At 43.1% G+C, this 24,692-nt stretch overlaps 1 protein-coding gene across 1 annotated transcript in view; it reads left to right on the forward strand.

Moving 5' to 3' along the window:
- Window positions 1-11: 11 nt before the first annotated feature.
- The window catches only part of TBX20 (T-box 20), a gene marked incomplete at its 5' end in the record, with an annotated part of 32,560 nt that continues 7,879 nt past the window's right edge, over window positions 12-24,692 (forward strand). Inside the window, 5 exons of the mRNA XM_010293872.1 lie at window positions 12-241; window positions 1,470-1,634; window positions 6,909-7,017; window positions 12,719-12,877; window positions 16,452-16,528. Coding sequence (XP_010292174.1) covers window positions 12-241; window positions 1,470-1,634; window positions 6,909-7,017; window positions 12,719-12,877; window positions 16,452-16,528 — 740 coding nt within the window. The remainder of the gene's footprint in view (window positions 242-1,469; window positions 1,635-6,908; window positions 7,018-12,718; window positions 12,878-16,451; window positions 16,529-24,692) is intronic.

Here is a 24,692-nt window from a genome sequence, read left to right on the forward strand (position 1 = left end):
CTGCAGAACAATTCGTTGAGAAATCCTCGTGTGCCCAGCCTTTGAGTGACTTGTCCAGCCTGGACCCTCACGGGGATTTTAGCACCAGCCCTTCATCCCTGTGCACCGAACCCCTCATCCCCACCACCCCCATCATTCCCAGTGAGGAGATGGCCAAAATCTCCTGCAGCCTGGAGACCAAAGAGCTGTGGGACAAGTTTCACGAACTGGGTACCGAGATGATCATCACCAAATCCGGGAGGTAAGGCTGGGCAGCCCCGGGCTGCCGCGTTCTAAAAGTGGTTTTTCTTTGGGGAGGGGAGCAAAACAACCCCCCCCTTAACTTTTATTTGGGGAGAGCAGCACGGGTGGGCTAAGGGGAGGAGGCGGGTGAAGCCGCAGTGCGCGGAGCCCCGCGGGAGGGAGGGGGTGCGGCCGAAATCCAAACCCGGGGGGTCCTGGCGGCTCGGTTAGAAATGTTGTTTCCCCAATAATTTGGTCTGAGGGTAACTGCTGCTCCGTGGAGCGCAGTGATTTGCGAGGCAGGGTGGGTACGGAAACAGGGAAACGCGGGGTCGTGGGGAAGTAACTCGCTCAGGGCTGGGTTTGGTTTGGGTGTTTTTGGTTTTGTTTGTTTTTTTTTTTTCCCCTCTCGTTGCAAATAATGTGCAAAAGAATCCCAGGCTTTCTCCTCACCTCAAACCGCGCCGCTTCTTCAGTAAGGGTTTGGGGTTTGGGCCAGTCAAACGCAGTCCGCAGGAGCCAAATGGCTTGTCGCGTTTTGTAATCCTCAGAATCACTTGTTATTAATGTAGGTAGGTCCCTGATGATTTATTTTTCTAACTAGTGAGCTCTACCAGCATGTGGGTTTTTGTTTAAAAAAAAAAAAAAGTACGTATAAAATCGGCAATTTGAAGTTCAATATTTTAAAACTGTTTCAAGTTATTTAACTTTATTTCTGGTCTACGGCAAAACCTTGCACTTTGAAGTTGCATTTTGTCAAAATTTAAGTGAAGAAAGGAAAGTTGAACTTTGAAAATTCCTCTCGGAAATACTATGAGCAGGCTTAAAAGAACGTGCATCTAAAATATGAGATAATATTAACGGAAATAATTTCTGCAATATTTCCCTAACACTAGGAATGATCCTATTAAAAAAAAAAGTCCATCTTTCTTAGGACCTATGTACCTTAGGTACAACTACTTTGTGAAATCGTTGTGTACTTTTAACTAACAGGCAAAAGTACATTTCTCCTTTTTCATTTTAGCCTTTTTTTCTTTGCTTCCAAAAAATCGCTCTGACTTCAAGCTGTGCGTATCAGAGATACACAGCATTTAACTTCTATCATGCTGCAGCAGAATCAACTGAAAAAAAAAAAATTGAAACATCTGGTGATTTAGATATAATACTTAATTTTAGCAGCTTTTCAGAAGCTTTCTTATTTCTGTTCTCAATTCATGTATTTATTTTCTGATTTGCCTTTATTTCAGGAGAATGTTTCCTACGATCAGGGTTTCTTTCTCGGGAGTGGATCCTGAAGCCAAGTACATTGTGTTAATGGATATAGTTCCTGTGGACAATAAAAGATACAGATATGCCTACCACAGGTCTTCCTGGTTAGTGGCTGGAAAAGCTGACCCTCCGCTCCCTGCAAGGTTTGTAGATTTTACTGCTGGTCTATCTTTGATTTTCTTTACTTTTTATTTCCTTTTCCTTCAAGAAATACCTGCTATTAATCTTTTCACGCTGTTTGCAAACAGTGCTCTGAGACTTTGTTGAGCATGGGCTCAAAGTTGATTGCAAAACTCTGGTTTTCTGTGGTGCAGGATCGGGCCTCAAATCTCTGCTAGAGGTTTCATTTATATTGTATATTCCAAGGCATGCAGGATTTGGCTAAAGGTTCTTTTATATATATAAATATTTTTTTTTTTTTTTCAAGTGAAGTTTGCCTCAATTTAGATAAGAAAGCTTAAAAAAAAAAAAATTAATTTGTCTCTTGGGTTTGCCCTCCCCCAGTATTTGACCTCGTAATTTAAAGCAGTCCAAGCACCACCCAGCCAAGTCCAAGCAGAACTATTACATTACAGTTCAGTGCTGTTCATGCTTGAAATGATATTATATGTTGGTAACATATCCAGCATTGTCTAACTGATAATTTTATTCTTGCTTTTAGTCATCTTTTAGACAGCAGGCAAATTATGGATCAGTTCTACAGCACAGATTGTTGTTGTTGTTAAGAAGTCATGATACCTTTGGAGATGTTAGGAAAAAATCAAGTAAATTCGTCCCCTTTTCTATACCGAAACAAAATGCTGTTTAGAAATTCATTTAGAAATGAATCTCTAAAATAGTTTGGTTAACGTAATTAATGACTGACTCCTTCCAGCATCGGGAAGCCGAGGCTGCAGCACTAGGCTGTGCGGTAGGAGGGCACTTCGGCCGAGACCCACACTTCATCGTGTTCAGCCCAGCACTTCAGTGCCTACTTAAGTCCCCGGGTCCGGTAAGGCTGGAGCACATGTCGAACGGCTTTGCTGAGTCAGAGCCGGAGATATGGAAATAACGTGGATGCCTCTCTAGCTTCAAAGAAACTTTTTGTGGAGGGCTCTGCGCAGGCACACAGATCCGCTCCAGGTGGCTTAGCCCGGGGTTAAGAACTTGCTTATTACAGAGAGAGAAATTACAAGTGAAACGCAAGAAATGGAAGCACTTTTTTTCGTGCGTGTGTGTGTGAATACAGGGACCAAATCCTGCATGCTTTCCTCATATAAATAGTTCGACTGAAATCTTGCTGACTGCTGATCTCTGGAAGGCGGCTCAGGGAAGTAAACAAACAAAAAACGCATGCAGAGAAGCTGTGATTAAAGACAGCAACCCAGGAGTTATGTCGGCTTTGTTTTCATGGCCAAAAACTCCTTCTTGCAATGTGGTTAACGTCTGAGGGCTTCATTTGACGTATTGTAATGGGCACTGATCAAAACCCAAAGAAAAAACACGGATCCTGCTCCAAAAGAGTCAGCACCAAAAGAAGAAATAAGGGAAGGACAGAAATCATTTTAAGGCAGGGTTCTCCCCTTCTTATTTTTCTGTTCAAATGCCTTTGGGATACCTTTAAATAGATGGCTAATTCACACTCTCTGGCGTTAGACTAGTTCCGTGGGGAAACACAAGAGTATAAGACAAGAGACTGATCCTTGGAATAATTAGCAACTGCCTCAGTGACTGTTTTAGAGCTGGGGTCAAACCTTCCTGGCATTTAATATTAATTATCATTGTACTGTTGTAGCTCTTTAAGGTCCTCGTCGAGCCAGTGCCTCTATGTGCAAATGTGTACTTGTACTCTTTTGTTTACAGGATGTTTTCAGGGTGGTTTGCCCCCATATGCAAACACGTACCTTTCCTGTTTTTTTTTCAGGATGCTCAGCCAAAAGCCCATTGATCATAGCACAGATTACTACTTCTTTGTACGGACAGTACTTGCATATACATTTATGCACTTTCTCCTTCTTTTGCTTCTGTTTGGTGAGAAAAAAAGATGTCAAGAGGTTCAGCATGCCGATGTTTGCGTTACTAGTGCTTTTACTGGAGTGTTAATGCGTCTTTTGAGGGGGCAAGCCTCCCTCCGTCTTGCTCCAACAGATTAAAAGTGGCACTCCTCCCATTGCAAAATGGGTTTGGTCCTGCTCTAGTAACAGGAGCCGTTAATGAAGTTATCACTCATGACTCCTTGTCCTCCAAACACACGGTTTTAGCTCTCCTTGCTTGAGGAGAGTCGGCGTGCTTCACGCCTGGGTGCTAGAACCCAGGTGCTGACTCCCCATGCGCATCGCTGCCCGCATCCCCATAGGCGCAACCGCGTCAGGGGAATTACTCGGCAGTTGCGTTATGCATGGGTGTATGACTTTGCAGGATCAGAACTGTTGGGTGTTTTGCTCTTTCCGTTATAAAAATAAGTTTCAATGCTAAGACAGCTTTTTTTAAAAAAAAAAATAAATTAGGAAGTATTCTGTGATTCTGTTTGAAAGATTAGCCCTTCAGGGAACTTTCTACAAAAAACAGTTTTATCCCTGTCTTCCTGCTGTCAATGTTTAAGACAGGTTTATGTTGCAATGAACACTTAAATAAAGATACTTTTCAGTGAGTCTTTTGTAAATCTTCTGAAGTGCTATCTGGGGATAGAATTCCTATGTGATATCTTATGTTTGTTCTTCCAAATTGCTAAGACTGTAAAACATCAGTTTAATAAGTTTCAGCACGTACCTTTGTTTGCTCTTCTTCATTTTTCACCTCCTTTCTTTCACTCAGAAGTCTGGGGCTTTTTACTTTTTTTTTTTTTTTTTTTTTTTTTTTTTTTTTTACTGTATTTGGCTACAATCATTTGTTTAATGAAGTTACAGTGTTTACACGCTTACAGGGAACTCCAGGTAGGAAACCTTTAAAAGGTATTATATTTTGCAAATTATTTGAGATGTTAAGGTAATTAAAAGCAGCATGCACGGGGCTTGTAGGACCAGACGAACTGTTAAACTAAATAGAAGGAGAGTAGTGTCGCATTCCAAAATATGCAAGAAGGAAGCAGTACCCAAACCTTGAATATATCATGAAACATTATATACTGTGGAGCAAATTCACATCCAAATATGGCTCTTAAAGCCTTTGTGAATTGAAGCGAGCAGCCTCTCGCATCTGGCCGGCCTTAGGCAGCAGAGCCTGCGGGAACTTCTGCGGGAACCTCGTGCGCCGCGCTGGAATGCATACGTTCATTTCTGAAACCCGCGTGCCCGCGCACGCTCGCAGTCTCATCGATTTCTTCTACTTCAGAGGGCGATGTGTCTACTTTTCAACCCTCTTTTCCAGGGCGTACAAGCTCAGGCTGTCGAAGGGTGTGGGTAGGTGTAGTTCACCAGGTGGAACCACGTGTTGCAGTGGGATCGACGGCGTGCAGCAGATCAGTAAAGAAAAGCAAGGTCTATTAATACATTTATGCGACCGATACTCAGGTGCCCATCCTCCAGTGACTTCCCGTTAGCGCTCTGCTCACGTCCGGGCACTTGGTAGTTTGAAAGCAGTGCCAAGCATTAACCGCCTACGGTGTAAAGCGGTTGTGCTCAGCTTTTAGACACGTGAAGATCTGTACTCATTCCCCAGCACATATTTGAAATAGTTTGGCTTTTCGGTCCCAGTTAGCCAAACCTTGCTGAGCCTGACACTCTGTGATCACAGTAAACAGTATTAGCTATCCAGACATGCAAAATTAGCAGTCAGGTTAAAAAAAAAAAAAAAAAATCATAAGACTCACTGAAAAGTAGCAGGACATGTTTGGGACTCTTCTTGTTTTGCCTTCTCTAATTCAGGGCTCTAAAGATTGAAATTTTCACAATTTATTTTTTTACAGGAAGGGAAAGTTAATTTTAATGAGAGGTAAAATTCTTTTGACATAACAGTGTTCCAGGTCTTGGGTTTTCAGAGATATCATCATTTTTCATGAGCCTTGCAGCGCAATCAGCGGAGTCGAGAGCAGTGAGGGTGTGTGTCTGCTGGGAATATTTTATCGTGACAAGAACCCTGGCTCAGCATCCCTCCCGTGGGCATAGCTATACCAGCCAAGCTGAGCTTCGGATGAATGTAAAGAAAACATCCCGCATATCTGAAGCGAGCTGTGCTGGTAAAACTTCGTCTTGGGGATTCTGCTGGCAAAAATGGAGAGTACGGGATCAACTCTCCTTCCTCTTTGAGCATCAGAGCCGTGCTCCCTGGCGTCTTTAGTACGTGCGTTCCTTGATTAGGGATCAGCGTAGTCTGTCAGAGAGTTACGCCCCATCGTTTAGTGGTTTTTCCATTCTCCTCTTGCCTAACCAAAATCGTAGCTCACCAACAAACAAAAACTGTTTATCTTTCTAACCCGGCATCTCAGCGCTGCCCCACCCGCCCAATGGAAGAAATCCCTCCGTGTGGGCCAAGGCATCACCCAAAATGAAAGTCAGGCCCTCAGCCAGTGATAACCAACACCGACAGAAGCAGAACAGGTCTGCTTTGCACTAGCTGAAGGTTTAGTTCAGCTTTTAACCCACCATCACAAAAAAATGTTCGAGTTAAAAAATTTTCAGCAATACATTACTCCTACAAAATCATTGTTTTAAAATAGCCCGGCACTTGTAATTTGTCTAGTCATAATGTATATAACACTGTATCTACATGTCTTCTGTGCTTCCTTTTCTTCTGCTTAATTTCCCGAGTGGTGGATTGTTAATTACAGAGCTGCAATTAATTTTTTCATGTCAGACCACTGTGCTGGACTGCAGCCTTCAACCTCTTATAAACAGACGTCACCACAGCTAACGTGTGATCAAGTGCAGGTTAAAATCATTATCACGGCTTAATGTTACATATAAAGAAAAACGCATTTTTATCTACATTCCCCCATTATCTCTCTAATGACACCATGTTTTTTCTCTCAGAGCTGTAGTCATTGTTATTTTAAGTGCTTGTTAGTACAGCTGTGGGGAAAGACATGATCAATTTTTCATTTGGGAAAAGACACAACAGTGAATGTTAGTTAATGTCTCCATTTTAGATAACTAGATAAAATAATAGGCATGGTTAGAGAGCAATCTAGCACTTGGACATGAGATTCTTCATTACGTTCCAGTGAATTAAATAACTCGTTTGCTTTACTGTCTTTCATTAATGGTCCCATTTCAGGCATTCATTAATTTGGGGGAGATTGTGTGTGTCTCGTTTGAGCAGCCGCTCTGTATTACCCTAAGCTCTCAGGAAATCCAATTCCATGAAACCACTGCCTATCCCGAAAGCAAGCTATTACAGGCTTTTAAATTTTGTATGGAGGTGGTGCCCATGCACAAGCCAAGAGGCGAGATTTTTTTTTTTTTTTTTTTTGATGAACAGGTCTTTTTCCCTGTGTTTTTTAGGTTGTATGTGCACCCTGACTCCCCGTTCACAGGAGAGCAGCTGCTGAAGCAGATGGTGTCCTTCGAAAAAGTCAAACTCACCAACAATGAGCTGGACCAGCACGGCCACGTGAGTAGCCCTCCTGGTGGGAAGGGGTAAAGGAACCGCCGTGGGGAATCGCTCGCCTCTGCCACAGGGCTAAGCTTGCGGGAGAGAGACGTGAACGGGGAAAGGCTGCCGTGGCCCCAGCCTTGCAGCTCTCTTGCCCAGCCCTTCGTACCACGTGAAGCTTAAACACGTAAGATTTTAAGCTCTGGTGTAAGAAGAGCAGGTGACTTCAGAAATCAGGTCTTTTATCTTTTATTAGGTAGAGCCCAGGTCAGCGCAAGCGTTCAAATTGTGCTTCTGTCGCCATCAGAGGCAGAGCATCCGCTGGGGACCAGTTCGGGGTGGAGGTGGGCATCAAAGCAAGGGAGAGAAGGGAGGCAGGTGAGCTTTTTGTTGTGCTTCTGCCTGCATTTTGCTGTGACTGGGCAATACGCTCTGCCACGGGCGCTGGCTAGCAAGCTCATATGCTTCTCCATGTGTGCTTGGAAGCTCCCCCCTTGTTACAGGCAACCTGTTAGGCTTGGGTCCATCAACAAGAGCTCTTGTTCTTCCAGACTCAACGTAGCACGGGCACAGTCAGCAGAAAATACTGATGTGATACCAAAGCAAGGGATATCGAATTGTAAAAATAAGTGTGCCTCAGTTGCCCTTGAAATAACTGTAGGCTACCTGCATGTCAAGGTGCCACAAGGTGGTCCTGGGCCTCTAAAGGAAACCGGTCCCAGTTCTGATTGGTACCAGTTTCTTGTCACAAGCCCTGAGGCTGGAAGCTGGTAAATAGGATGCGGGGCTGCTGGCCATGGGCTCCTGCTATGCCCCATCAGCGGGGGCAACTCCTTTAGCTACTGGACTGTCTAACGGTGGTAAGAAGAAGTGTTGTCCATCCTGTCTCTTCCCCAAAATTGCCTGTAAAGGTGCAAGAACGGCTTGGTAGGGCCTCCAAATTGCAAAGGAAGAGACAAGTGTTGCCTCTGGGCACTTCCCAGGGGAAGGCTGAAGGAGCCGGGGGGATGGATTTGAAAGGGCTGTTGGCCGAGAACGGGGCAGTTAAGAAGAGCAAGCGTAAAGGCAGCATTAGTAAACCAGGTGTCAGGAAGAGAGGAGTGATTTTGAGCTCTGAAGCATGTGTAGGCATAACTAACCTGTAAAGCTGAATAATTGTGGTAAATACGGTATCAGAAATCCCTCCCCTACTGTGGTATTTACTGCCTTTTTGGACTGAGACAGTGGCTGTTTGTCTGAGCTGTGTTCTGTGCAAATGCTTCTCATTCAAAAGACAATCTTTACTCATTTTAAGACCTTAAAATTGAACCACGGCCATGAGCATCTAAAATACATCCTGGAAACACAACAACAAAAGTAATTTTTTTTTTTTTTTTTTTTAAAAAGCACAATTAGATGCCTCTGTCCTGTTCTTTTGTAAAGATCCATCTGTGGGTATATTTTTCTTGAATCCAGTTCCCACCTTTGCTCCCTTCCTGACTAGCAGAGAATGTCTTTCCCCCCGCCCCTCTTTTATTTCATAATCTGTAGAAGGGCAAAGCTGAAGATTTGTGGGCTCTATCACCAAGTGATGATAGAGCAGTATACGTGCGCATTTAAAAAGAAGCATTTTTCATCATAACAGGGGCCATGTGTGCCTCTAATAAAGGGCTCGCAGCAGTATATTGCAAACTAGTTAGGAGCGCTGCAGTTCCCAGAAGCCCCGATGCGTATAAAAAAGAAGTAGGTCTGAGAAGCTGTCGGGAACAGAGACATGTGACAGAGCAAGAAGATGTAATCGTCTGAAATACAGGCAGTGGGAGAAAAGGATCTGTAGCGTCTGAGATGCAGCTTCCTGATTAACTTTCCAAGATGCGGCAAAGGTGGATCCCGTTCTTTACATGAAGTCTTTAAGACAGCCGAAGTCGACGGAAAGTTTTGTGTGTTCGGTTAAGAATAAGCCCCGAAAGCTTGATACCGTGTTGAGGTTTGTGTGACAGGCGTCAACGCCATCACGGAGCACTCCCTTTTTAATATTTTGTGGTTTATGTTCCAAATTAGGGTGTCAGGTTTTGTGTGCTGCTTTACTGAAGCTATGTAAATACAATCTTTGGATGCTCGGTAGAATTAAGGATGAAATTCATTCTCTGAAGCCTTTAAGGAGGGCTCACTGTGCCATGGCCAGTGGCATTTCTGAGCTCCTGTGTACTAAGAGAAGGGGAGAATTGAAGTGCCTTCTGAAACCTCTCCCTTCAGTTTGAAAGAGCCCTTCTTTACTGACAAGATCTTTTTAATTGACCTGCTAAAATCTCAGTTATGTTTGATAAGGCGTGTTGGTTGCTGAGGAAGTTTTAATGACCCGAAAGATGCCTTCGAATACTAGTTATAGGTAGAGAAGTTGCATCCAACCTGATTCCAGTTCGTTCTAGTTACTTGCTTTCTCAATCCTCCAGAAGAGAGTTTTGGTTGTTAAGGTAATTGTGGTGTTTTATACGTAGGGTGGTTCATTTCCCAAAAAGGAATCTGAAGAGAAGAGAGGCATTTGTTTGTTCTGGCATTTGTTTGTTTTCTCTTATTCCGAGACTTTTGGAGTTGGCATGCATCTCTGCTTGTGTATCTTCAGCAGCAAGCATAACCCCATAGCTACGTACATATTCTCCCCAAGCATCAGACAAAAGTCTTATCTCTGTGTGCATGACATACAGCTTGCTCCATGGGAACACTTTCAGATATCCTTACCAGCGGAAGGAAATGGCTCCTGTCTCCGGATTTTTACAGCCAAGCGAGTAATTCCCATTTTTCTGGTTGTGGAACATTTATGAAGGCAATTTTTTTTTTTTTTTTTCTTTAGAGTTCTGGTGATATTTTTCACAGAGACTGCTTCTTCTGGGACTTTTGACTGCACTTAGTTGGGGTGGCATTGTTTCTGCTTTATGGTGAGGTGAACCATGAGTGTATACATTATCGTAACTGCTTTTCTGGCATTTATGAAAGCAAAACTCAAACACATGAATATCTGCAAAAGCAAACACAAAGGTGTGAACATGGCCAACAAGTAACTGTGAAAGCAGGGGTTTCAGAATAGCCAGAGGGAGCTATGCCCAGTTTTTGGGGTTTTTTTGGGGTTGTTTTTTTTTTTTTTTAAGACAACCTGGCAGAAGTTAGGAACCTCCATGCTTTTGGAAAGCAAATTTTGCCTGGTAACACTCTTCCTTGGTGGATGTGGAAGCTGCATTCACAGCATAGTTCCTGAATTCAAAGCTACCTCAGGGATTTCGCAGCTGGCATCCAGATTGCCGCTGGCCAGTGGGAGCCAGATGCCTACAAACTTGCCTGACCTAATGACAAGCAGGACCCTGTAAGGATGAATCCTGGTCATCTCCCCTGCCGCAGGCTGTCGGCACGAAGGCAGATGGGATGGCTGGGGGCCTGTGACCACGCTGCACTGTCGGGAAGCGTGTGCGGGGGGCTGCTGTAAGTATACCTGCACCTGACGTTCCCCTCCGTGCACACCAGCGTGAGTGTGCGGAGCTGGCCTCCGGGATTTTCTGATAGCTACGCCACGCAGGTCGGGGACAAGTGTTCAAAAAACGTGTGGATGTGGCGCTTCAGGACATGGTTTAGGGGACATGGTGGAGCTGGATTAATGGTTGGACTTGACGATCTTGAAGGTCCTTTCCAACCTTAGTGATTCTGTGATTGCTGGGACTTTGAGGCCACCCTTGGATGCACCCTGCGCATCTAACTCCCTTAAGCTGTTTTGATGGTCCTAACATAAGAAGATGTGTGGATATTTAAGAGGCATCTTTGTGCAGTACCCTGCTGACTTTCGTATCGGTGAGTGCTGCAACATCGGCAGCCTGTGCAGGGATGCAGGTGGAGCACAGCATACACAGACCCTCATGATAAAGGAATAGTGACCTCAGCCTTGACCACGGGTCTTTTGTGACCTCCTGGCTGCATTTGGTGCTTGTTTTGTACCTGAATGGCCCGACTTGCCTGGCCTGTGGTGGGAACGCACAGAGCATCGTGGCGGAGGTTGTTATCCATGTGCATTTTTGGTTTCGGAAAACTTACATAAGGAATTACGTGGTCTTGTTTGAGAAATGGAATTTCTTTATCACAATTTGCATTCACAGACGAGTGAAAGGAAAGGGCATGTGTGGGAGCTGCTCTGTCACAGCCTTTTCCTCCTTCTGCTCGGCTGCTGCTCAGATGTAAAGCCTTGGCATGGATGGTGTGTCCATGAAAGGCAATGGGAAGCGCCAAGCTCTGTGAACCAACCCCTCAGTAAGCTCACCACCATCCATATATCGTCCTTTAATATGTCTTTTCCAGCTGCTTAGAGCAGCCTCAAGTGACTAGGCTGGTACAACAAAATTTTACAAGGAGAGAGACAAATGCTGAGGATGTTAACGGCAAAGCCAATGGCTGTTGTGTGGGTGCACATATAAAATGCTGAAGTGATTTGAGAAAGGACCCAAGTGGCTAAAAGCAGACATGCAACACTTTCAGGACGATGGCTCCCCATCGCTGTAATGACTTTCTTGTCGCCGTGTGCACCCCCCAAAGTCACAGTGTGAATCATAGCGATATTTGGCCAAGAAGGAGCAGTGGAGAAAACACTGATGGAAATTTTAGCCGTGACAAAACTGTGCCTGGACTCTCCACTCCAATGCAACGTGCAACCTTTCGCACCGACTGAGTTAGCATGAAACACTGCACCACTTCTGCTGTGTTTCAGCTGAAGTTAACGCTTCCCAAGGAATGCACATTAGCTATTCCAGATGTACAGAGCTGGCTGTAACATCATTATGGCCCCTGCAAAATAGAACCACCCACACCATTGCCAATTTCGTCTTGTGACTGTGATTATATCCAAAACAAGGACTGGTGCGAGCCGAGCTCTGTATTTAATTCTTATATTGTAATACTGTGGTTAGAGGCAGCCGAACAGGCCTCCAGCCAGTGGTAGCTGAAGCAAGTGGGACTCTTGGTTTGACTCCAGTGAACGCTGAAATTGGTTAGTTGGTACATTAGGTTTAGAATTATTTTGGGAGCTCATAAACAATTATTAATGGGGTTAAAATGGCAAAACCTGGTCATTTTGGGGTTCTGTACTTGGTTTCCCTTCCTTGCTCTCATTTTTGGCAGTCTGCGGTGAAGAGCATCTACGAAGTAGTTTGCTTTAAAGGTTTACCACAGTAAAAGGATCTGGGGAGCTTTATTTTTGGTCAGTCGGTTTGTGCTGCTGCTGGTGGTGGTTTTTTGGTTGGGTTTTATTTTCTTCCTGTTTTTTTGAGGCGTTGCCGGTTGTTTTCCTTCTGCACCTGCATATTTTTGCAAGTGTAGATTCTTGGTCACGAGCATTCAAGAGTTACATACTTATGCTTCCAGCTGATACCCGAAAACTGGGGCACACGCTAGCAATAACAAACTCTGTATGTAAAACACCTCACCTGTATGAACAGGTATTTATACTTCAAAAAACGTACGCTCACCAGCGGCGTAGGAGTGAGAGGAAACCAGCTCCTCGGGTGCCTGCTTTTCCACCTTCATTTTCTGGAACTGCCCGCAGGAGCTGGAGACGTTGCTCTGAAAGTCAAGCCCTGGCTAGTTAGATTTCAGATGTCCCCCCTGCACTGTTAATTGGATCTTTTTTCTCCCCTATGGTTTTATGGCCTTTGAGGGTCCTGTTAACCTTCCTCTCGGGACAGTGCCTTCTCGCTCTTTCTTGCAGATCATTTTGAACTCCATGCACAAGTACCAGCCAAGGGTCCACATTATTAAGAAGAAGGATCACACGGCTTCTTTGCTAAATCTGAAATCAGAAGAGTTTAGGACATTTATCTTTCCAGAGACAGTTTTTACAGCGGTTACTGCCTACCAGAACCAATTGGTGAGTACGGTTGCTAATTTCCATGGATTTAACTGAATCTCACCCTGTGGAAAACTCCTTTTTCCTAGTTTAGATTGGGGAAACTTTCTGATATAACCTACCTCTCCATGCCAACGTCTGTAGTGACCTTGCCCAACCTAATTAATACTCAGGAATAATTCTTACATATACAGGTAGTCCTACTAACTTCAAAGGGCCATAAGGATTATTCATGGGAGTAAAGATGACATGAAAGAGGCTTTCATTTGTCTTCCCTTCTGTCCTTACAAAGCTGTTTGCATATTATCATTTAGTCCTTTCCTAATTATAGCTCATTAAGGAACTGTTCTTATTTGCAGTGATCTTTCACGCCACAAGCTATTAGCTGGGAGATATTCCGGTTTGCACATGATGATTTCATGGGCTTAAAAAGTTGACTAATTAAGCTGTAAGGCTCAAATGTAAGGGAAATCACTCATGCTTTTCAGAGGTTGCCCAGATTACATCCAGATGTTTGAATTTAAATTTGCATGCCAGTGAATAATATATACAAAATGGAGGAGATCATAACAATGGATTGCTAATGAGTAATTTTAGGAAGTATATAAACAATCAGAGCGCAGAGGCTCTGCTTGACAGTGGACAGGGCTTTAATATTTAAGTCAGTGGAAATATGTTGTTGGCTTCAGTGCAATTCAGAGCGTGCTTTAAGGGCTTAATGACTACGGCACTTCAAAAAAATACCTCCTTCCCCTCTCCAATTCCCCCAAGTTAAGAAAGATGTAAGCACTGTCCAAACATGTGGGCAGGCAGCATCACAGAGTCAATGTACCTGCTGGATTATTTAAAGAAATCTGCATTTCTTAATATGAAGCAAAAGTAATTAATTCTAAATGCTATGAATAAAATGAAACTACTGCATAGGGGGCCAAAGAAGCTCTGGAGAGAATAGTAGTAGTATTAAGTTGGTCCGTATGACAAGACCCCACATCCCACTTTTAAGGCTTTAATATCAGAATGTATTGATTTTAAACTCAGGTTTGTATCTGAATGCTGCAGAAAATGCATTCAGCACCTGGCAATCTCAAGAATATAATGTTTGGACAGGCAGTTAGATTTTTCCACTTAACTTTCTATAGAAACCAGCAAAATAGTAACAGGCACAAAACCAGCTAAACCTGGAATTTATTTCTGTAGGATGGATTTGTGTTTACCGACAATATTTACACCAGAGATGTTTTTAAACTAACCTTCCCAAAGCACATACATTGAGTCCTGGAAAATTTCTCAATGGAACATCTCCGGAACCCCTAGAGGTTGATGCTGTCATTTTATTTATGACTAATGAAAATGGAGCCTTTTTTCATTTTTGCCATTTCTTTCAGAACTGTTTTAAGGAGGGGTTGATTACATTTCTGGAGGTTATTAGATAAAAGCTAAATACATTACACTTTCAACAAACTATCTCATAATTTAAGATTTAAAGGGCATGCATTTATTTAAACAGTCAAACCACTGCCACAGAGTTGAATTGTAGGTCAGATTTCATTTTAAAATGCTTTCTAGCAGATGTTCTCTGATTGTTTGTGAGACAGTCTCTCAGGAAAAATACGGCCATAAATGATTGTGAGTCTCATCTGGCTTCAGTGGATACAAAAAGTTTCTCTTGTGATGTCATACCAAATCTTTAATATTAGGAAAATGGAAGTTTGATTGGTGAAAATATGCTCAAGAGATGAATAGGTGTCCTTATTATTCTGCAGTGCAGTTGGCTTGGTGTGTTGGTGATGTAAGTCAATGGAACTAGTTAGAGCTCATCTTTTTTCAAGGTAGTTTTCAAAATCCTGCCATAAAAATGTTCGCTGGACGTGAGGCACTAACCCGCCGCTTTCTACATCACCATGAGTCAAGGGCTTATGGGTATCTTGGGAGTAGGATGAGACTATAACGAACTTGCTGAGCTGTTGCAAGGTCCTGTGAGAAGGCTGGTGTCCGGGGTAGCTTCCACCAGTTGCACCTGTGTGATGAGACACCTCAAACCCTCAGCCAGCACTGAGGTCCCATGCTGTTTGACCAGTCCGTAGGAACAACTGATGAGCCGCAGCACCTCCTGTGTAGTGCCTCAAAGCAAGGACCTTCCCCAGAGCTTGCCCCTCTACGGACCCAAAATGCCGGGCAGGGAAGGCAGCAGCCCAGTGCTGTGAGTTTTCCAGGGTGGCAGCCGCAACAGCAGCCGCTCAGCACATCGTTCATATAATGCAGACCAGTAATTAAATACTCAGGTTTTGTCTTTGTAAGCCTGTTCCTCCCTCTCTGTGTTTCCCTCCCAGAAGACCTCTTTCTCAGAATGAAAAGTTGTGTTCAGTTGACCTTTTTTTTTTTTTTTTTTTTTTTAGTTTTATTTTGGAGGAGAAGCCACCCTATTTTGAAATACCTTTGTTTGATGAGAGCATTTGATTGTTTGAGGATTTGGAAAAGATCCCTTTTCTTTCTGAGTCTCAAGGGCCAGCTCTTACAAATGAGGTTGTTGTCTCTGAAATACAGGATTTTTTTGAGGAAAGCCAGGCTGACATAGCCGCTCAGTATGAAATGCTGAGAGCTGTTGATTTTCATGGGCTTCAGCTAGAGTTGGTGACATTCACTGCCTTGCAGGACAGGTCCTGTGTTGTCCTTTGTCAAGCTCCAACTCCCACTTACAGTTTTATTTTTATTTCTTGGAAGAAGTATGGCTGGAAAATCTGAATATTATGATGCTGTCTCAGGTTTTATTCACCAAATCTCATTTGGCTGGACAGCTAGAAAATTTCACGAGGGCAATGGTGTATTTTTTTCCTGCTCCCAAAAAACCACAGTGGAAGCCATGACCTATGCCTGAAAAGTTTCACTGTAAAGTTAAGGGGAGCTCTGACACTTCGGGGCAGAGCGACTCCTAATCAGTGGGTTACCCCGGCTGAATGCACAGGTTGACAGGATGCACTGGGCAGGTTTGTAACTGCATCCCTTTCTCAGCCCCTTTTGATGCAAAAACAGTTAAACTGCCCCATATGATGACTGGTAGGCCTGGCTGAGAACATTTGCATTGCAGTCGGGAGCGGGGAAAAAAACAAAAACCAAAACCCAACCAACCAACCAACCAAAAAAAACCAAACAAAAAAAGTGGGGCTGCACTGAAGCAATGTCTTCAGGTTTGCAGGCAGTGGCTCCTAGTTTGGGCTGATGCTAACTGACGTGCAGCTCCACCAGCGAGGCTCAGATGCTACCAGGGTGCTGTGCATTGCTCATGGAAAAGACAACCTGGGTGATGCTGCCGAAGTATTTGGAAAGAGTTGTGGTGTACGCGGGTGGGTTCCTCCCGCTCTGGGTAACGTGAAGGCTGAGCCCACCGTGCCCTTCGTCCTTCCACGGCCACAGGTGTAATGCACCCTGGTTTGCCTCCCCCGCTTTGCAGCAGCATCTCGAGAGTAGCGCGCGCAGGCGCACAAGGAGCGTGGATAAAATTAGCAGTGAAGTCGGGAGGGTGGACTGGTTAACACTTTGCACGTTGCAATACCTTAACACTATATTCATGTTGCGTTGCTCTTTTCTGTCTTTCCAGATAACCAAGTTGAAAATTGACAGCAACCCTTTTGCTAAAGGATTTCGGGACTCTTCCAGACTCACTGATATCGAGAGGTAATGGGGACTTTCTGTTTACTTTCCATGCAGATAAGATAAAGAGAAGAGAGAGTTTGTAGGAAAAGCATCCTTTCAACTCCTGAGAAGCTGTGCATTTTAATGTTATCTTGTTGCATATAGTAAGCCTCCTCCACCTCCTTTAAAAATACTTCTAAACTTTATGAAGAAAGAGCTGTTCTGAGTTTTGACATCTGTTCCAGTTGGGGCCAATATATTCATCTTCCTGAGGGGGCTTCTTGAAGGGGGGAGAAGGTCAGCTTTACAACTTCAGAATGAAAAGCTTTTTTCTTATCATGCCATTTAATCCTGTTGAGGGCTGTGAATTGGGTCACTGGGAAACAAGGGCAGTGGTCCTGTGAAAAACATCTTTATAGCTCCCCACTGCTCCACACAGTGGAAAAGAGAGAGGGGAGCTTCCCAAAATACACTTCAGCAGTCCCAGACACTGAAGTCAGCAATTATTGCCATCAGGACAAATCCCATAACTCCCACTCTGACGACAAAGATGCCATTTTTGTTTCACCAAAATTGTACTGGAGGCTGCATCAGGGGGAAGCTTTATCTGGAAACTGTTGAGTTTTGTGTGTGTACAGCTCATTATAAGCAACTGCTGCCATAGGGACAGAAGCATTAACCCACAGTTGAGTAGGAAATAAACTTCAATCTCTTGGTAGCTCTCCAACTCGTCACATTTTTATGATATCGTGTCAAACAGTTTGGCAAATGAAGCAAATTAAGCTGCCTGTGTCCTTTAGGTTGGAAGAGAACACGACGGAGGTGGATATAGCACATCCAAATTCTCCTATGAGCACACAATCACGACAGAAAGTTTGGAGAGGCCAAAACCTTCTAGCCTCCTATGTGGGGTTATCCAGATGTATCCGTGAATCATCTTTCACGGGTGCATGTAGGGGACAAGCTGCTCAATGAAGTCATGCCCATGCAGCTCGGGAAAGTCTTTACAGCATTGCAAAAGTACATCTGTCTAAGTAGGTCCATGGCTGGGAAACAGTGGTGTGTTTTATACCTTACTAGTGACCAGATCACTAGGCATCCCTTGAGTAATTGGGTTAAAGAACGGTAATTTGTGGAAGCGAGCTTGTAGACTGCAGTGCACACTTGCAAAGTTGTTAAAGGTTGCTTTCTAAGTGAAAGTCTTAGTTGAAAATGGGGAAAAAAAAAATCCCAAAACAACCCAAAGCAGATTTCATTAAAATAGCATAGCCAGCAGGATTGACAGACTACTAAGGTAAATGACATGCAAAGCTAAGGTTTGCATGCAATAAATAGTCAAGAAAGGACCTGGAGGACGAGAAGAGACTTTGATTTTTCCCATTTCACTTTCCTTGTTTTACAGCCAGGCAATATCAATGACAGAGCTTTACAAGGGCTGAGAGTCTGAATAGATAAGCTGTGAGAAAAACTTAGTTACCTCGGTGCAGATGAACCAACTGTCGTGGTGCTGGATATGAAGGGAATTTTTCCAGAGGACATCTTATTATAACAGCGCATGGCATGGAGTCAGAAATGCTGCGCATAAACCGCAGTGCCCTTTTGCTTATTGATAAGTGTAAGAATAGAGACTGAGACAGGCAGCTTAGTCCAGATATGAACGTTGCCATGAAAGATAAGGTAGCCAAATGTGAAACCTACAGTAAATAAAAGAAACAGAATGTGAAAAGTATTGAAATAACATTAAAACTCTGGATTTTGACAGTCCAAGTTTGGGTAAGGTCTTATTTTGACTTAAATGGGAAAGCTTAGCCCTGCTCAGGGAACAACAGTATTTAAAAAAAACACAAAACCTGCTGCGCAACACATCAGGTAATGAGATAGTAAAAGTGTAACAGACAAGAGGGCTGGTAGGAGACTTTAAGAATTTCCTAAGTTATCTGATATGGTCCAGAAATACCAAGTGGTTGTTTTTTTTTGTGTGTGTGTTTTTTTTTCTGTTCCAGCATCAAAATATTCAGGGAGAGGAGAATGTCATTCTCTGAGTGCCCACTGGTTCTACAGAGTTAATTTTAGCACCAAGAAAATTGCTGAAAGAAATCTGATATAAAGCAAAAGAAATAGCAAAGTGAGATATGACAACAGGAAGAATTTCTTGCTTGATGTCCATCGCGACATGCATTACAAGATGTAGGCGATACGTTGAATAGTACTGCGTGATTCTTGCATGGTCTAGGTGGAAACTTAGTTATTCCTATAAGATCACTGTCTCAGAAAAATATTTATTTGCCAGGGAAAAGATTATGCAGGCCAAATGCACACTTGCACAGCTCTTGAAAATCGAGTATTTATCTAGAAGTTGTGAAAACACCTTCCACAGACTGCTTCCTAAGCAGCCCTGCGTATAGCGTGTGCATAATCCGCAGTGCTGTGTGGTGATCCAAATGGTCTCCTGTAAAGCATCCCGTGATGTTAGGGCCAAGGGAGCACTCATTTACCGCGAGTTCCAGCTTTTCCGAATGACCTAAGTAGTGTGAAAGTGTACAGAGCTTTGTATTTCATTTCCAGGTATTTAAGCCTGCTTTTTCCTAAACAGCCTTTGGGGAGGGAAACAAATCAGATCAATTGATCTTTAGAGACCTAAAGAAATTAAATTAGTCTGGAGTCAGTTACTGCACTAAACCATCCAGTAATTGGATTGCTCCTTGTAACTGATTGAAAACAGCCTCTATCTGTAACAATATAGGGAGCTTTTCTTTATAGTAGATCTGAGAGAAAAACACATCTTTTTATGACATGATGACAGAAATTGCACTTTTTTAACCTAATTGAATATGATTTTATAAATATGTGACTTTAACGATTTCAGGCTTCCCACTCTAGATTTACGATCCAAGTGTAGGAAATTCAAGCTGCAAATGCCTTTAGGATTAAATCTGTTTGCATTATATGTGTTCGAGTTAAAATAATGTATGTAGAGGTAGTGAAATTTGGCAAAATGGTAGAGGAGGTAGGCAAGAGTAAAGCTATTGAAGTGCCTGTATTTTCTTTTGTTCCCGCCTACATGCCTTACAACACCTTCCTTTATAGCTATATAGGCAAAGATTTAACCATTGAAAAAATCTTTGATGAGTTTGGTATATACCAGACTTTCAGTAGGATGTGAGATTCCTTCCACAACGAACTCTTTCCATACATTACTTGCGGTAATCTATTTATGGTGGTGGGGCAGACTTTATCTGGGGCTACTGTGATTTAGATAAGTTGCTGATTCACCTTTTGATCTTTTTATGTGGTATTTACATTCCCTCTATTACAAAAAGGCTCCCACAGTGGTTGTGATTGAAAAACTTGAACATTTAGCAGCAGTTGTCAGAATGTGGAGTTTAAGGTACCGTGGTGTTGACTATGGGATGCCAAATGCAGTAATGTGGATGAGTGTGATCTTCTTTAATGGTAACCTTTGTGAAAAAGACTAATGCAGGTTTTGTGAGCAATTCACTCTGGAGGTAGGCTTTAAGGGAATATCTTTATGCTTCTGCCTAAGAAAAAATTGGCCAAAGCCATGAAGGATGCAAAACTGGAACTCAACATACTATTTTTTTTATCTTCAGCCTAGATTTATCTTTTGAGTTGCTGTGAAGAACCTGCATTTTAAAAATAAATAGATAAATAAAACCATCACAATTAAATATCATGCAAACAATCCAGTGAAAAAGGTGATAATTTCAAGAGTGTGAGTCAACAGAACTACGGAATCCTAAAATAATGATCAAACAAGAATTGACAGATCATAATTATGATCTGAACGTTGCTTGTCTATTTGATCCAGTATGTGATAGGCAAGTTCAGGGTGTGGACTTGTAACTGTTAAAGAGAGCTGAAGGAGTATACCCATCTGCACAAGTCCAGTAATGCTTCTGGGAGGTAGATACGTACTTCAAGAGGCAGTGTCTTAGGTAATGGAGAAGTATGTCTGCACACCCAAGTAATTTTTAGGCAGAGAAAGGAAGGATTGGGGGCTGGTGGAAGTAGGAAAGAGCGCTGCATCCCAGCACCCCAGCTGGATTTTCATGGTAATCAGATTCTGAATTTTCCCCTGAGGAACTCCATGTCTGAGATGTGGAAATACATTGTACTGGCTTACAAGGCTGTAAGCAAAATGGATGCTAATGCCTGGATATGAGCCCTGCCCTGTTGCAGTAGCAGTCAAAGCCATGTGCTTAATGATGTGGTGGCCACAGCAGTCCTCTCTTCCATCCCTTTGCTGCTCGCCCCACAGAGCTGCCTTCCTCCCCATTCCCACTTCTAACGGCTGGTCTAGAATAACTTCCCTGACTCGTGAAAGCACCCTACCAACAGCCAGAAATACATTCTCTCTATGATATACCCCCTTGTCCATGGTTAAGTAGGGCTTTGTCATAGTTCTCCTCCAACAAGTCAAACTTGCCACCTGATCTTTTATCCTCAGCTAGTTCTCAGTCTGTGAATGTTGGCAACCAGCCATGGGAGATCACCTCCAATGTTTAGGCTGGGAGAAGAAGTGAAGTCCTGAGTTCAGGGAGAAACACCAGGGACTCCGGTGCCTATACGCTTGGTATCTGGTGCCATTCCAGATGTGCTCAGGTTACTCCATCCTCCAGCTGCTGGAGGGAGCATGGATTGTCTGTATCTTCTGATCTTCTCTTCCGTTGCAGATGGCTTGGATGTCTTAAGACATCTAGAAAGCACTACCTGCCTACATTTAGGCACCTGAAGCATTCCCTTCAAATCTGGTTCCTCCAATTCTGCTTACTGTTAGCCAGGCAACTGTTCCTTTCCCCAGCAGGAAGCCCTCTGTGCCAGCTAAAATCTCTTGAGTTCCCAAGATTTTAAGCACCCATATCCTGGCTTATTTTCCATTTAGGTATTCTGTTATCTGTCTTTTTACTTGTGCAAAACGGTATAATTTTGATTTGCCAGTGTTTTCCACTCACCCCGTGCAGGTGTAGTGCGTGCATAAAGGGAGAGGTTGATGTCAGATCAGACATCCAGTTTTCATCCAAGGGTAAGTTTTCCAGGGAATTCCCCCAGTCCCAGTTTCACAGCACTGCTCTGTCCTCAGCTCTCATCCTCTGCCTGGCAGTCAGAAAGAAATGGTTGCAGTCACTGGGTGAAGTGGAAGTCTGTGGGATTGCCTATGTTAGGGTAAAGTGTGTCACTATATTTATGAAAAAGAGGTACAGAGAAAGAGCTTTGACATACATTTGCAAGTGTGTACTTTTTTCCAAGTCAGAGAAGAGAAATGTAATTTTCTCTTTCTTTTTTTTTTTTTTTTTATTCCCCATATAAAGATAACTGTTTTTCTCATTTTTATTTGCAGTTGAGAGAAGTGGGGTCAGTATATTTAATAGCCTCATGCTCCTTCTTCATAAGTGTCGTTCCTTTTCCCATGTCACGCCTTCAGCCAGGCTACGTCACCTCCATGCATATTATAGTTCTTCCAGAACTGCCATTGACCAGGTGTTTGTTGTGAGGGCACCAGTAAACACCACTTTGGAGACATACTTGTTCTTTCTTTTACAACAATCAAAACCTAGATTTTTTCATAATTTAATTCTCATTTCACTTCTTTCTTTAAATTGCATATATTCTTGGGGTATTGCATTCACCAACATTTTCCCAATAGTTTTGACTTTGTGTGAAAGTGTTTGGTGGCTCTGTATTACCTTTTGGGCCAAATTAAACTTCAGGTCACATAAGCCAATGTAGTTTGATGGGCCCTGGTTCTTCCTCAGTTGGAACTGGTTCAGGTCTAACTCAGGCAGTGGAATGGAGCTACTTTGTTCTGGTCAAGGATTTGGTCCGTACCATGTCAGAGCTGAATTAGGTTCCTAGGTTCAGTCTGTAATATTCATCTACCAGTATAAGAGCAACTATATGCAGCAAATAAATATTATGTCTGTATGTTTGTGCATATGTAAAATAGCAACTAAAAGCCACAGGAACATGAAGGCTGAGTGATATCTGAATGGTGATTCTGACAGTGTTTGTTGTTCATTCTTAGCTGCCATTATGGAAATATGTTTGTTCCTCCTGCTGTGTTGTTGGTTTTTTTTTTTTTAGTTTGGGTTTGGTTTTTTTGCTGGGTTTTTTTGTTTTGTTTTGTTTTTTTACAGACTTGTTTTTAGCACTTGCGTGTTGGACAAATTAGTCATCTTTTCCCTTAAAAAAAAAAGTTCTACTACAGTGCGACTTCCGACAAGTTTATTTTTGTGCCTTCTCAGCCCATTTATTCCATCTGTCTTCACCTCACCTCACTTCTGATGTCTTCTGTTATCTGGGCTTTCTTCCAAACATACTAACTGGCAGCTACAAAAAAAGGAAACCTTTGAAATGCAGAACTAAAGAAGTCATTCAGGCTGCAAACTGATAATTCATAGACTTTATATCCTGTTCTGTATTTTTCTTTGTGTTGAACTGAATGGCCAAGCAAAACATGGTTGTCAGTTTCATTATTTTATTATTTTCCTTCTGTTATTTTTTTGTTAGCATTGCCTTTCTCTTGTAAAGAAAAAGACAAAAAACAAAAGGAAAAAACAATACCATGACACCAGGAACAGGGATGGATTCTAAGGATCTCCTTACCTCTTTGCTTACCTAGCACTTGGATAGTAAGGGCAAAAAGGGAAAACACTAACAGGTTGCTCGACTCTGCTCTGAAATTTGTACTTCTTGTATCCATTCCTGAGACAGTAACTTCTGCAGAAGGTATGAGTTCAGAGTGCCTGGCTCTGTCTCACCACAGTCTGGCTTTTGCACGTTGTCTTCAAAGGAGGTTGAACCTGGCTCCCAGTGGAATGGGTGGCTGCCTGTTATGTGAACTCCATCCTCTTTGGAGCCATAGTGTAGATCTAAGATGGATACTAACCCAGACCTGGCTCTAGCAAGCTAGTTCTAAACTACCTTCTGCCAAAGCCAAATATATTGCCTCAAGCCTTCTCATCCCAAAGGGAGAAGGTAGGCTTCGTGTCTCCATCCCCTGGGTGTGCACTCTGCCAAATTCAGGAAAATCCATAGTTTCAGGTGCATGCAGGCGTGTAGCAGCATCAGTCTTGACAGTGCATTGTGGCCAGGTGAGCCCTCTTCCATATCAGCAGGACTCGTGGTCACGTGCTTCAGAATCAGGGTCCTGGTGATCACCAGCCTGCTGTGAATGCACAGCTGAAGCAGAGTAACAGCAGAAGGAGCAGGAAAGAAATGACATGAAGAAGCATCAGAGAGATGCCTGCTTCCACCTACAAGGCAGCACTGTTCTTTCATCTTGATTAAAGATCCTGCTCAGGGTAATCTGGGACTTTACCATCTCCCGAGAGAATTTCTGTAATCTGGGCTGACAGCAAAAGGAAGTGAGCATCCTCACGCAGGGCCTCGCTCCTCAGCTGCTTCCCGAGTCAGCTCTGTTTTCTACCATGTCCCAGTTCATATTCATGGCAAGATCTTGGGTTTAATCTGTAAAGTCAGTGAATCATTTGTCAACTACTTCAGGATTTTCCTATCTACTTTTGATCCTCTGAGACTACTCCGTACGTACAGGGCACAGCTTGTAGCTGCAACACATAAAACACCCCTGGCTGGAAGTTTAGTTTTGGAATCAGTTGCCAGCAGGACAAGAGTGAAATGTTCAGTTAAGAAGTTAAAAACCTGTAGAACGACAATGTGCACCATAAAACCTCGCTAATCGATAAATTTTCCCAATCCTTCACTTCCTTCGATTCCTGGTTCAAAATTCGCTGTTTTATTTCTTGCACGAAGAAGCGCTTCGTCTATCATAAGCAGAGGTTGATTGACAGGGCTGGGCTCAAGGTGTGCTTCGGTCAGAATGGAGATCATTGGGATCAGCCTGAGCTCCTTTTCTGTATTACCTCCCCTCACCTTGTCCTCCCTCAGCATCTTCTCTGTGGGTGTGCTAGCCAATACCAGCTTAGGGTTTTTTTCCTCTCCGTTTGGCACACAGTTCCTTCGTCTTTTTCTCGAACAGCTTCAGCCCCTAACTTGCTCTTCTCCAGCCTGTCATCTGCTACTATTATCCAGTTGTACACATAGCACAGCTTAATCATAGTAATATATTATGCCTATGTGTGTGTTTTTTCCCCCTCCTCTGGGCATTCACAAGATATCTGTGAGTTGAAGAGCAGTCTGGAAGATGAAAATTGTCTGTAGACCACAC

Source organism: Phaethon lepturus, unplaced genomic scaffold (assembly GCF_000687285.1).
Source record: "Phaethon lepturus isolate BGI_N335 unplaced genomic scaffold, ASM68728v1 scaffold4409, whole genome shotgun sequence".
Taxonomy (NCBI): Eukaryota; Metazoa; Chordata; class Aves; order Phaethontiformes; family Phaethontidae; genus Phaethon; species Phaethon lepturus.